The 13,654-nt window shown below is 38.7% G+C and overlaps 2 protein-coding genes across 2 annotated transcripts; both read left to right on the top strand.

Moving 5' to 3' along the window:
• The first annotated feature begins 1,524 nt into the window (after window positions 1-1,524).
• Window positions 1,525-6,752, top strand: LOC117295307. The gene is made up of 4 exons (XM_033777865.1): window positions 1,525-1,619; window positions 2,372-3,190; window positions 4,678-4,734; window positions 5,811-6,752. The coding sequence occupies exons 1-3, from the start codon at window positions 1,556-1,558 to the stop codon at window positions 4,713-4,715; spliced, it is 921 nt and encodes a 306-aa protein (XP_033633756.1). The 5' UTR covers window positions 1,525-1,555; the 3' UTR covers window positions 4,716-4,734; window positions 5,811-6,752.
• Window positions 6,753-9,554: 2,802 nt separating this feature from the next.
• LOC117295895 lies at window positions 9,555-11,768 on the top strand. The gene is made up of 4 exons (XM_033778681.1): window positions 9,555-9,647; window positions 9,839-10,657; window positions 10,951-11,007; window positions 11,590-11,768. The coding sequence occupies exons 1-3, from the start codon at window positions 9,584-9,586 to the stop codon at window positions 10,986-10,988; spliced, it is 921 nt and encodes a 306-aa protein (XP_033634572.1). The 5' UTR covers window positions 9,555-9,583; the 3' UTR covers window positions 10,989-11,007; window positions 11,590-11,768.
• The last annotated feature ends 1,886 nt before the right edge of the window (window positions 11,769-13,654 follow it).

The following is a 13,654-nucleotide window of genomic DNA, read 5'->3' as shown; positions in this document are numbered from 1 at the left end:
TTTGAAGAAGGAGCAACATAGCCGGCAGCCCAGGGCTTTATACTCAACAAGGAGCTGAGAAAAATTAATTGAATGTGATCGGCCTGGTGATGACAGCAGAACTAAGCACGTTGATACGTTATTGTAAAAATAGATGTAATAGGGCCCAGTCAATAGTCATTATTAAACTTTCTTCAAAAGGTCTGACAACTTACTAACTCTGAAAATAGTTGTTTATGCAGACAAGACCGTCCTTTAAGATAATCAAAAGAATAGTATTATAAATTAAGTAACTTAAAGGCAGTGGACACTATTGGTAATTACTCAAAATAATTATTGGCATAAAACCTTACTTGATTACGAGTAATGGGGAGAGGCTGATAGTATACAAATTGTGAGAAACGGCTTCCTCTGAAGTAACGTAGTTTTCGGGAAAGAAGTAACTTTCCACGAAATTGGTTGTCGAGACCTCAGATTTAGAATTTGAGGTCTCGAAATCAAGCATCAGAAAGCACACAACTTCGTGTGACAAGGGGAAGGGTGTTTTTTCTTTCATTATTATCTCGTAACTTCGTTGACTGATTGCGCTCAAATTTGTACAGGTTTGTTATTTCATGCACATGTTGAGATACAGCCAGTGAGATGACTGGTCTTTGACAATATTACCATAGTGTCCAGTGTCTTTAAAACCACGTAAACTATATTTCACAAAGTTTTAATATAATAATATAATAAGGAAATTTATATTGCGCATGTATCCACCTAATAAGGTGCTCAAATCGCCTGAAAAGAAGAAAACAGAAACAGAAACAAATCAACAGAAGGAAGAGGGAACATCGGGAAAACAAAAGAAGTAAACTACTGAAAAGCTGTTTGAAACAAAGGAAATATCTGCATGAAATCTCCTTTGAGCCACCGGTACCATCAATCAAGTTTGAATTCCTCATTAAAAGACAATAAAGTAAACATCTGCATGAAATCCCCTCATCCTAGAGCTACCTGTACAAGTAGACCACCAATTATTTTGTAATCCTCTATTAAAAGACAATTTATGTAAATCCCTTAAAGCAAGCAATATGGTTCAAGAGTAGAACATACTGCATGGCTCAATTAATGACATTATGGGCAGATGAAGAGCTCAGTTTGTAGTCGGTACCATCATTTGTCACATACAAATGAATTTTCTTTTTACAAAACATGATAGGCCCATTATTGCGCGTTGAAACTGAACAAGAAACAAAGTAACACTCAAAAACCTTATTAATTTTTATCAATCAAAATATTAGTCCCCAAATCTAAAAATGAAAGTAAATGATCAAAACAAGTAAAATAAACCATAACCAGACAAAAAAATTCACCCCCACACATTCGAACACCCCTAACATAGAAATACACTGTGCGAGAAACGACTCAGTTGTGAAAGCCCGGCACATTAATATGGATTATTTAAAATCCGTTATTTGTAGTCACATGTAAAATTATTTGGTCTATAATGTCTATAAAAACCCAACAATTTCAAACTCAAAATCAGAACCATTTCTGATTTCTCTGCGATCATCCATCCCCGATTGAAACCATGGGTGCAGTTTCCCTCGTGGTCATGTTGGTTGTCACTTCATCTGTATCTGCACATGTAGTCTGTGAGTAAAACCGTCAGAAGTCATACAACCTTTTACTGCCAAGGTTGTATCATAAACTTGGGTGTGATAGCACAGTTTTATAGCGTCAGACTGGCACCCCTTTTAAAGGCAGTGGACACTATTGGTAATTACTCAAAATAATCTTTAGCATAAAACCTTCTTGGTGACGAGTAATGGGGAGAGGTTGATGGTATAAAACATTGTGAGAAACGGCTCCCTCTGAAGTGACGTACTTTTCGAGAAAGAAGTAATTTTCCGTGAATTTGATTTCGAGACCTCAGATTTACAACTTGAGGTCTCGAAATCAACCATCTAAACGCACACCACTTCGTGTGACATGGGTGTTTTTTTCTTTCATTATTATCTCGCAGTTCGAAGACCGATTGAGCTCAAATTTTCACAGGTTTGTTATTTTATGCAAATGTTGAGATACCCCAACTGTGAAGACTAGTCTTTGACAATTACCAATAGTGTCCACTGCCTTTAAGGGAGACTGCCAATATAGGGCTATAAGATAGAGCAGTCGGTAGAGCACAGGCACGTTAACCCGAAAGGTCGTTGGTTCAAATCCCGCTCTTTAGAAAATCATTTAAATTTAACCTAGCCAGTTTCCCTTATGGTTTAAAGTTCAAATAGGCACTTATCATCTTAAACAAAGAAGAACAAGCCTTGGTGCCCTTGAAGCATATACAGGCTTGATAAACAAAACAGCAAACAAACCAGTCTTTTCCATTTTCTCTTTCACTTTGAAGATTTTGACCATGACGTAGTTCCGGGTGATGGGGAATTCCGGGATGAATCTACCCGTAAAATTGGAAGGGGCCAGGCATTGGATACCAGTGACTGCATGAACGTCTCACCAATTCCAGACGACTTACGGGCCGAGATACCACTCGACAATTTCTACCAGAAGTACACCCATGCCTACGGCATTCCTATAGTGTCGTCCAACCAGCCAAATGATGATGCTCTCACCCGCGCCTGTTACGTGGTACGTTTCATGCTGGCCGATCGAAAAGATGTCCGAGACGCCATGTTTGATTCTTACGGGCGAGTCGGTGTGATCGGCTACCGTGAGAAAACCTTAGACATCCCTGAGCATAGCTACTTGCCGTCTTGGTGGAACGATCGAGCAAGAGGTCTTGGAGGTACCGCGTCCAGACCCATCGCTACGGATGGTGAAGAGAACATCCTCTGTTGGAGCTACTGGAAGGATCGGTGGAGTGAGGAGGACGTTTTAGTCCACGAATTCGCGCATTCAATCCAAATTGTTGCCATGAGAAAAGTGGATCGGACATTCGACGCTAGACTGCAAGAGGTCTGGACCGAGGCGAAAGCAGCCGGTCTTTGGCAGAACACCTACGCCATCTCGCAATACCGAGAGTATTTTGCGGAGGGTGTTCAGGCCTACTACAACTGTCAGACCCATCGGGATTTCGTCGATGGCATACATAATGGTATATCCAACCGAAAGGCTTTGTCTGAATACGACCCCAAGCTGTTTAGCATGATCGAGGAAGTATTCCCCTGCAAAAAAGTTATCATCAATAGGTGTGAGGAGAATAATAAAGGTAGGTTTGGCGAGACGAAGAGATGTAAAGAAGAAGAGAAAGATGAAGAAGAAAAAAAGCTGAAGAAGTCACAGGGTTGGGAAAAGGGGACAGACAATTGGGAGGGCTGCGAAGAAAAAAACACGCAAGCCCAGAACATAGGGCATATGATTACATCATTCCCTCAATTTTTTTTTTAACAACAATTCGTTCCTCACAATAATTTGTGGCTCCCTCGAAATCACTTCATTCGTCTCGAATCATCATTTGGATTGTTGCAGCGAACTATTTCGAGGGAACAAAGCATTATTTCGAGGAAACATTTTTTTTTTATATATAGGAATCGCATTTTTTTCACATTTCGAGGAAACCAAAACATGTATGGAGGGTATAAACAAGGGAACAACATAATTTGTAATTGTTTGTTATCTGTTAATGTTTTTGATTTGCGTGTTAGAGAGGTTCCGTCTCCATGGTTTCACAGTTTTCATTTCGACATTGTTTATATCGCACACAAATACCCTCCAGTGAAGTTTTGTTTTAGAGAGACTTGCAAACGTCATGTCATGTTTACAATGGAATGGGATAACCGCACCAGCTGAAGTTTCCTCCGCATATCTCCAGAGAATCATTTAACATTTACAAAATGATAATTAGTGATTTATCTTTAGTTAAAGACACTGGACACTATTGGTAACTGTCAAAGACCAGTGTTCTCACTTGATTTATCTCAACATATGCATAAAATAACAAACCTGTGAAAACTTTAGCTCAATTGGTCGTCGAAGTTGCAAGATAATAATGAAAGACAACACCCTTGTCACACGAAGCTGTGTGCTTAGATGATTTCGAGACCTCAAATTCTAAATCTGAGGTCTTGAAATCAAATTCGTGGAAAAATTACTTCCTCGTCGAAAACTATGTCATTTCAGAGAGAGAGACGTTTCTTACAATGTTTATGATATCAACCTCTCCCCATTTCTCATTACCAAGTAAGGTTTTATGCCAATAATTATTTTTGAGTAATTACCAATAGTGTCCACTGCCTTAAAGACAGTGGACACTATTGGTAATTGTCAAAGACTAGACTTCACAGTTGGTGTATCTTAACATATGCATAAAATAACAAACCTGTGAAAATTTGAGCTCAATCGGTCATCGAACTTGCGAGATAATAATGAAAGAAAAAACACCCTTGTCACACGAAGTTGTGTGCGTTTAGATGGTTGATTTCGAAACCTGAGGTCTCGAAATCAAATTCGTGGAAATTTACTTCTTTCTCGAAAACTATGTCACTTCAGAGAGAGAGAGAGCCGTTTCTTACAATGTTTATAATATCAACCTCTCCCCATTACTCATTACCATGTAAGGTTTAATGCTAATAATTATTTTTGAGTAGTTACCAATAGTGTCCACTGCCTTATTTTTTTAATGACCTGACGTTTCGACCCCTATAGCAGAGTCGCACTCTAATGAAGTTTGTGAATTTTTCCCTCTCTCTCACACAGAGCTTACTTCAGGTCATGAGCTAATGATGGACTGCTAAACAAGTCTAGCCGATAGAGGTAAGTATCGCCAGTCGTTATAGGACCCTTTGCACATGACGTCACACTCGCAAAGAAGCACCCTCACTGAGGCATAGTATAGCGCCCGCTACAAGGAGACCAAGTGACTGTTCTACTTTTAGCTTTCCTGTAGCGTTTCGGGTTATACATAATGGGTGCGTTCGTTTAGCTTCCCTGGGTCGACCCCGGTGTGTGATTGGTTTTTGTTTCCCAGGACGAACGTGTGCAGATAATTACCCACGTTCGTCCTGGGGAAAAAACCTACCACACACCGGGGTCGACCCAGGTTTTTGAAGATGGCGGACACCTTTATGGAGTTCACTGTCCGGGTGTATACACTGACAGATTTAACCAATTAATAAACTAGTGAAATTGTTACGTGTCCACTTATTATAACACCCCCTTATACCAGGATTCTGCTCTTTGGTTGGTTTAGAGTGCGGCGTCTATAAATGTCTTACCCTTTACCAAAAGTCTCAGATTTTTACGAAACGCGACCGCGTTTTTTACTCTGCAAAATAGGCCCTTTATGTAGCAACCAATGAACTATATACACCCATGGGAAACAAATTAGCCCCAATCATGACACGTCCTGCTGTGCACCAGTATAATACCAAAGTAAAAGTCCGCCAGCGGGCTATGGGCGATGTACCCACCAGTGCTCATACCCAACTGATACAGCTGCAGCTTCTTTGCGTCTATATGAGGAACCTTATTCGGTCGGGGAGTTATAAAACAACGACTGCTTTTACTCGTGCTGTGTTAAAAACCATAATCCATTTTGAGATATGGTGAAGACATTTACTATAACACTATGGTGTGGGTAAATTTCTCTGTATACACCCAAACCAAACAGTGCGACTCCTATAGCGGCCACCATACCTCAAATGGCGTTGTTTCCTGAGCCTTGGCAGACAGTTGGCTACTTGAAGCAGTCAATATTTGGGTCAAGATCTTACTGTTTCTCAATTTTCGTAGTTGCCACACTCCTTTTTATACTTGCATCAGATTGAACCCAATGTTTTGTAAGAAGTAATAATGTGCAGATATAAACGTTTTCTTTTGTCCCAATCCAGAACCAGCTGACTCTATTGTCAACTACAACTACGCATCACGTGAGAAGATGTGCAATGACGTCACCATTATGTCTACACTATTTACTGTTTTTTTTTGGTGAAGGGCATTTTTAAGAAATATTGAATTAAACAGGGAGATACACCTTCGGTAATTACTCCCCAAATTAATGGTCATAAAAACTGACTTGGTAAGAAACGCTGCAGTTTATGATAATGTATACAATTTTGAAAATTAATTACTTCCAAAGGAATGTGGTTTTAGAGCGAGGGATTTGAAAACATTTGAATCTGAGAAACATTTGTGACGAAACGTTTCTTAGATTGTGTGTCCAATCACGGACTATTCTTCATATACAGACTATACCGTCCAGATTTTCAGCAAAAATGCTACCACCATAAGAAAGTAAATTATTTCCACAGGTTATTGTACACTCATCTGCATTCATATAGGATTAAAACTATCGAAGTATAGACCTATCTCGCTCCTATGAAGAGAGAATGAAATAAAACTCATTTAGAAGATTCATACTTTCGTGACTATGGTCAGGGTCGCTCAAAACCCGCTCAAACTACAATTTATTATTTATGAAGTTGTCAGAGCGAGCTGCAACCATAAACTATATGCCGGCCAGATTTCGCTTCGTTTGTCCAGCTCAAATCACTTTTAATTATCTTTGAAAATAATAACGAATATAAATCCAGGCAATAAATTCAAGTACTTCCAATTCATTATTGGCTTCTACCAATTACCGGGGGTAATTTGAAAATACACTTAAATAAGCAGCTATATATAACTGTAGCTATTTGGGATAAAAGCAGACGTGTTTAGCGGTAATTTTAGTTGTTTGGTTCAGCTTATTTTCTTGTTCATGGTGTTGGGTTTAAGTTAATAATATATTGGCGTCATTTTGTGTCTTCAATAAATTTTAAGTCTCAAACATTCGGATGGTTTTCCTATTTTGTTTGTGTTTTGTGTTTTCAAATTGCATGTACAACGGTCAAAAACTAATAACCCCCCCCAAAAAAAAAGACACATTTAAAAAAAAAGCTTCAGTTGTTTAGCTTTCCATGTCTGAGAAGCATTAACCATCGTGGTGCCTCCTCTATTTAAAGAGCAGTTTCCCATTTTAGCAGTTTTTCAATTTACAACATACCTTAATATAAAGGCACCGGACATTATTGGTAATTACGAGCATCGGAGAGTTGTTGATAGTATAAAACATTGTGAGAAACGGCTCCATCTGAAGTAACGTCATGTTTGAGAAAGAAGTAATTTTTATACGAATTTGATTTCGAGACCTCAGAATTAAGATTTGAGGTCTCGAAATAAAGAATCTGAAAGCACACAACTTCGCGTGACCAGGGTGTTTTTTTCGGTTAATATCTCGCAACTTTGACGACCAATTCCACAGGTTTGTCATTATGTGCTTGTGTTGATTGCCAAAGGTGTCCAGTGTCTTTAAGTGCAAAACTGTTAACATTGATATATTATGTTCAATCTTACCAATGTTAGGCACACCATTTAAAACATAATTATTTTTCGAAACACGTGACGTCATAAGTCAATGTCAACAATATCGGTTATGATAATAATACAAGTATACATTTATATGGGACACTTATCCCCCAAACCCGATCAAGGTACCTAATGGCGGGGTGCTCAATAAGAATACCCGGTCTGATATTAATAATATATACGACTTCATGGAACTTTTCTTTTGCATTTCAGAATCAGTTAGCTAATAAATAAATAAGACATACTTATGACTATAAATGTTACTATATTTTAGCATAACTCATGACCTCATGCCAATTAAGTCTCGGTCATTGCAAGTTATAAGCATCAAATATGGCCTGTACCAAATGAGATTCAAGTCACATGACCTTAATCTTCGTTTTCTCACAAGAGTCTCTTCAACAGCACAATACACTTAAAAAAATTGTTAGTAAAAAACTTACTTGGTAACAAGCAACGGAGAGCTGTTGATAGTTTAAAACACTGTGAGAAACGGCTCCCTCTGAAGTAACGTAGTTTTTGAGAAAATGTAATTTCTCACTAAAACATTTGAATTGATCTCGAGTCCATCGCCGAGGTCTCGAATTCAAGAATCTGGACGCGCACAACTTTGTGTGACAAAGGTGTTTTTTCTTACATTAACTTCTGACTTCAAATGTTCACAGGTTTGTTATTTATACATTAATCTCCTACATGACTAGTCCTAAGTTAGGACTAGTCCTATAACTCTTTGTGAAATCGACCCCAGTCTTTAACTTATGAAAGAAAGATATAGTAGTAGGAAAACTCAACCTTCTGAGTGGAGGAATTAATAAGGGATACAATTTTTGTGTTGGACATATTTTTCTCGAAGAAACCAGATTATTCCAGACTCTGACTCATCGGTCCCCAGCTGTAATGGTTCTTTAGCAAGCCCCTCATAGCTCTGTGTCGTGATCGAGATTCCTTTGGCTCAATTTCAAAGAGCTGCTCAGCACAAAAAGTAGCTAAGCTCAACAAAAATATGCTCAGCACAATGAGGTTACCAGCCAAAAATACAGGATTACATGGACCTATTGTGACTGTATCCTGCTCATTTCTGCTTAGCAGAAAATTCTCAGTGAGCAAATTTTGTCTGCTTAAAAGGCACTATGAAATTCGGCCCCGGTGGTTAAGTCATCGAGATGTGTGTTCGAATCCCTGTCATGACATTTTTGTACTTGAGCAAGATGCTTTGCTTTTTTTTTTACTCACGGGTAAAAATGGCAAGTATGCAAAGGTAAAGCCTGATTCATTAAGAGGAAGAAAAGGAGCACAATGGCAGGCTGAGGCTGCATACTCCACAGGGAGCTGAGAAAGATTCAATAAACAAAAATTAATGTGATCGGCCAAATGACAAGAGCACTAAAGCGCATTGATACGATGTTGTACAAAAAGAAAATATAGCTGTGATAGGGCCTATAAGAAATAGTCATTATTGCATTGTTGTTAAACTTTTTGCGAAAGTTCAAATCAACTTAAAAACTTTGAAAATAATTATTCCTGCAGAAACGGACAACATTCATAGTTATGAAGTGAATAATACAAATTAATGAGTAAACTATTATACCACCAGTAAAATTTTGTTTTAAAAAGTTGAAACGATATCTTCCTGAAATCTCTTCATCCTAGAGCTACCTGTACAAGTAGACCATCAATTAATTTGTAATCCCCTATTAAAAGACATTTTATGTAAACTAATCCCCAAAAAGCAGGCAGTATATGGTTCAAAAGCATCACATACTGCATACATTAATGAATGACATCATTAATGGAGAGATAAAGAGCTCAGCTTGCAGTCGGTACCATCAGTAGACGGAGGGGTGTACTAGTGTTTTACTAAGCACGATAGAGACATTTTTTAAAAGCAATACAGCGCACTGAAATTGTACAAACTGAAACTAAAGAACACTCAAAACCGTAACTATAAGTCCACTAGATCAATCAAAGTAATAATTTCTGTTAACTAAACATGAACATAAAAATAGGATTGAAACATGGAAAAATAAGCCATAATATTTGTCACCCTCACGATTTCGAACACCCCGAATGTGGAAATACGCTAAGCGAGAAAAGACTCGAAAGCCCGTCACATTTGATTATGGATTCTTTAAATCCGTAATTTGGAATCACATGTAAAATTATTTGGTCTATAATGTCTATAAAAACCCAACAATTTCAAACTCAAAATCAGAACCATTTCTGATTTCTCTGCGATCATCCATCCCCGATTGAAACCATGGGTGCAGTTTCCCTCCTGGTCATGTTGGTTGTCACATCATCTGTATCTGCACATGTAGTCTGTGAGTAATTAAACATCATTTTCAAGTTACAAAAAATGAAAACTTATTCTGTTTTAAACTTTACCCAAACTTAATATTTTTTTGAGTGATAGTCATATCAGTTATTAGGCAAAGCAGTTTATGCAATCCCAACATGAACAACTCATTCTTGTCCAATGTCATACTAAGCGGCATCCTCTTTCACTTTGAAGATTTTGACCATGACGTGGTTCCGGGTGATGGGGAATTCCGGGATGAATCTACCCGTAAAGTTGGAAGGGGCCAGGCATTGGATACCAGTGACTGCATGAACGTCTCACCAATTCCAGACGACTTACGGGCTGAGATGCCACTCGACAATTTCTACCAGAAGTACACCCATGCCTACGGCATTCCTATAGTGTCGTCCAACCAGCCAAATGATGATGCTCTCATCCGCGCCTGTTACGTGGTACGTTTCATGCTGGCCGATCGAAAAGATGTCCGAGACTCCATGTTTGATTCTTACGGGCGAGTCGGTGTGATCGGCTACCATGAGAAAACCTTAGACATCCCTGAGCATAGCTACTTGCCGTCTTGGTGGAACGATCGAGCAAGAGGTTTTGGAGGTACCGCGTCCAGACCCATCGCTACGGATGGTGAAGAGAACATCCTCTGTTGGAGCTACTGGAAGGATCGGTGGAATGAGGAGGACGTTTTAGTCCACGAATTCGCGCATTCAGTCCACCTTATTTCTATGACAAAAGTGGATCGGACTTTCAATGGGAGACTGAAGGCGGCCTGGAACGAAGCAAAAGCAGCCGGTCTTTGGCAGAACACCTACGCCATCTCGCATTACCGAGAGTACTTTGCGGAAGGTGTTCAGGCCTACTACAACTGTCAGACCCATCGAGATGACACAGATGGCTTACATAATCATGTGTCAACCCGTGATGCTTTGTCTGAATACGACCCCAAGCTGTTTAGCCTGATCGCGGAAGTATTCCCGTGCAAACAAGATCTCATCAGCAGGTGTGAGAAGAATAATAAAGGTAGGTTTGGAGAGAAGAGGAAGATGATGAAGAGAAGATGAATAAGAAGAACAATGGGTGGTGAGTGGAAGAGAGACAGAGAGAGGGTTGGGGGAACACGCAAGCCATGAAGGTAGAAGCCAAAAAATGAGTTGGAAGTATTTGAATTTATTTCCTGGATTTATATACTAATTATTTTCAAAGAAAATAAGAAGGGATTTCAGCGGGTCAAAACGAAGCGGAAATCTGGCCGGTTGTTGACAGCTCGCTGAAAATTTGTGAATGATAATTGTTCTCTATCTCTCTTAATTTAGAGCTTACTTCAGCTCATGAGCTACTGATGGACTGCTAAACAAGTCTAGCCGATAAAGGTAAGTATCGTTTATAGTCGTTATAGGACCCTTTGCATATGACGTCACACTCTCAAAAAGCGCACTCACCGTGGCGAAAAGGTGCCATCTAAAAGGTAGCCTGAACGTCTGACGTCATTCTTCGGGCTCGTGAATAACGCCAGAGACCGGCCAAAAACCGGCGTGTGGTTTGACTTTTGACCTCTCCCCTTCACCATGCATGTACTGTATACGTAGCCACACCGTGGACCAACACGTGTGGACGACCGAAAGTAAGCTTTCCACACCTGTGTTTTAATTGGCCAACCGAGGTGACCTCAGACCAATCAAAACAAACCCAGCTACGGTAGCTTTCAGTCACTGCATCTATCCAATGTTATCATTACACCCAATGGAATCACTGGATTTGAATAGCTGGTACCTGTCTTTATCCTTGCGGATAAAGACAGGGGCCCAGTCTACATCTAAGGAAGCCAAACGGGGCACACCTTCCCAATTTTCGTAGTTGCCACACTCCTTTTAATTCTTGCATCAGATTGAACGCAATGCATTGTTTTAGTAAATATTGCGCAAATAAAAACGTTTTCTTTTGTCCCAATCCAGAACCAGCTGACTGATTGTCAACTACGCATCACGTGAGAAGATGTACAGTGACGTCACCATTATGTCTACACTAATTAGTGTTTTTTTTGGTGAAGGGTATATTTAAACAAGAAATATTAACTTAAAAAAGAAGTTATACCTTTGGTAATTACTCAAAAAATCAATTAATGGATATAAAAACTGACTTTGTAAGAAGCACTGCAGTTGATGATAATGTATACATTTTTGAGAAACAATTATTGTCAAAGGATTGTAGTTTTAGAGAGAGGGGTTTACAGGAACACGTTGACTTGGGTCGGTCGAGTTGGCCTTTGAAAAGCGTTTGTAACCGTTTGTTATAAAATGCATATGGGTAGAGAGATGTTGTAAAAGTAGAATACAATAATCCACACAAACATGCCTCGAAATTGCACGGTTTTTATTTTACCTCGTCGACTAACACGGTCGGCCATTTATGGGAGTCACATTTTTGACTCCCATAAAATTAATGGCCGACCGTGTTTTATGGGAGTCAAATTTTTGACTCCCATAAATGGCCGACCTTGTTAGTTCGCAAAGTAAAACGAAAACCGTGCATTTTTGAGGCGAATTTGTGTGGATCATTGTATTCTACCTTTAAAATATCTTTCTAACCATATGCATTTTACAACAAACGGTTACAAACGCTTTTTATTGACCAACTCGACCGATCCAAGGCAACGTGTTCCTTTAACATTTCTGCATGAAACGTTTTACAGACTGTAGTTCCAATCACAGTCTTTATGCGCGGGAAATAACTGCTTCAGATTGTCTGCAACAACGCATTAGAAATGAACTAAGAAAGTTTGAAGAATGGTCTTAAATATGTTGCAAAGAGCTCACAGTCCAGCAAATAGGATATAATTATGAGGTATATAAACAACTGTTTAGACTATTAAGCATTTCAATGGCAAATAAAAAGGGAATTCAAAACAGCTAAGTCGTCAAATTCTATAATAAAATTCCTTATTTATAGATTTAAAAAAAAAGTATCATTCTTGAAAATAGGTCTACGATAACGCTTCAAATCTCTAAAGTTTCCAAGTTTATTAAATTAATAATTATTTATTTGACTAGAACTTTCTTGCCATAGATTATAACCAGCTACAACAGCTATTTGGAGGTCATAAGCTGACGTTTTGATAGTTATTTGGTTGCCAGATTTGGCTTCTTTTCTTCTTCGTGGTGTTGGCTTAAAGTAAGTAATATATCGGTGTCATTTTGGGTCGTCAATAAATCACAAGTCTGCATTGCAACATCAGATTCCTTTTCTCTTTTGTTTGTGCTTTGTTTTCAAATTGCATAAAAATTGTCAAAAACCTCCTCAAACTTGCTCAAAGTCTGTGCCCTTATGATATGAGTTAATTCAGTAAGAAAAATGGAAGTCGTGTTTGTATCATCCCTGAACATTACTGCAATCCGCACGCATTTTGTCTGTACGGAGCTTTTCATTTTTTTCTCTAAATCGATTACAAAAAGGAAATCATTGAACAAACAAATCAGGATAAGGATTTTTTAAGGGATATTTTTCCTTCAGAAAAAAATGCAATCCACAAAATTGCAGCAGCCGTTGTGGATGGGATGTTAAACACATTTTAGCCGAAGGATCACTTGGAAAAGTTGTTTTGGCTGCTATACACGCACAGATCATTAACTCAATAAAAAATAACGCATAACAAAGTGCCATACTTTTTTAAACAACTTTATTTTGTTTAGCTATCCATGCATAGGAAGCATTGTTCATCATGACGCCACCTCGTTGACATTGTTAGCATCAGAATGCTAAACATGGTCCCCAAAACGTTCGAATACGCAAGACCCTAGCGTGCACATGACACAACATTGGTTTCTGCGAAAGGCAGTTGTTTCGACATCAAACCTTAAAACTGTGTAACTTATTTCTTAAAGACAGTGGACACTATTGGTAATTGTCAAAGACCAGTCTTCTCACTTGGTGTATCTCAACATATGCATAAAATAACAAACCTATGAAAATCTGAGCTCAATTGGTCGTCGAAGTTGCGAGATATGAATGAAATAAAAAAAA

The sequence above is a fragment of the Asterias rubens genome, chromosome 10 (assembly GCF_902459465.1).
Source record: "Asterias rubens chromosome 10, eAstRub1.3, whole genome shotgun sequence".
Taxonomy (NCBI): Eukaryota; Metazoa; Echinodermata; class Asteroidea; order Forcipulatida; family Asteriidae; genus Asterias; species Asterias rubens.
This window is presented reverse-complemented; position numbering and strand designations above follow the sequence as displayed.

What these genes read in the sequence shown, in the direction of transcription:
- LOC117295307 (XM_033777865.1), top strand. Translation starts at nt 1,556, where the DNA reads ATGGGTGCAGTTTCCCTCGTGGTCATGTTGGTTGTCACTTCATCTGTA. An exon ending in TGTATCTGCACATGTAGTCT is followed by an intron (nt 1,620 to 2,371) that starts GTGAGTAAAACC and finishes TTCACTTTGAAG; the next exon opens with ATTTTGACCATGACGTAGTT. An exon ending in GTGTGAGGAGAATAATAAAG is followed by an intron (nt 3,191 to 4,677) that starts GTAGGTTTGGCG and finishes TCTCTCACACAG; the next exon opens with AGCTTACTTCAGGTCATGAG.
- LOC117295895 (XM_033778681.1), top strand. Translation starts at nt 9,584, where the DNA reads ATGGGTGCAGTTTCCCTCCTGGTCATGTTGGTTGTCACATCATCTGTA. An exon ending in TGTATCTGCACATGTAGTCT is followed by an intron (nt 9,648 to 9,838) that starts GTGAGTAATTAA and finishes TTCACTTTGAAG; the next exon opens with ATTTTGACCATGACGTGGTT. An exon ending in GTGTGAGAAGAATAATAAAG is followed by an intron (nt 10,658 to 10,950) that starts GTAGGTTTGGAG and finishes CTCTTAATTTAG; the next exon opens with AGCTTACTTCAGCTCATGAG.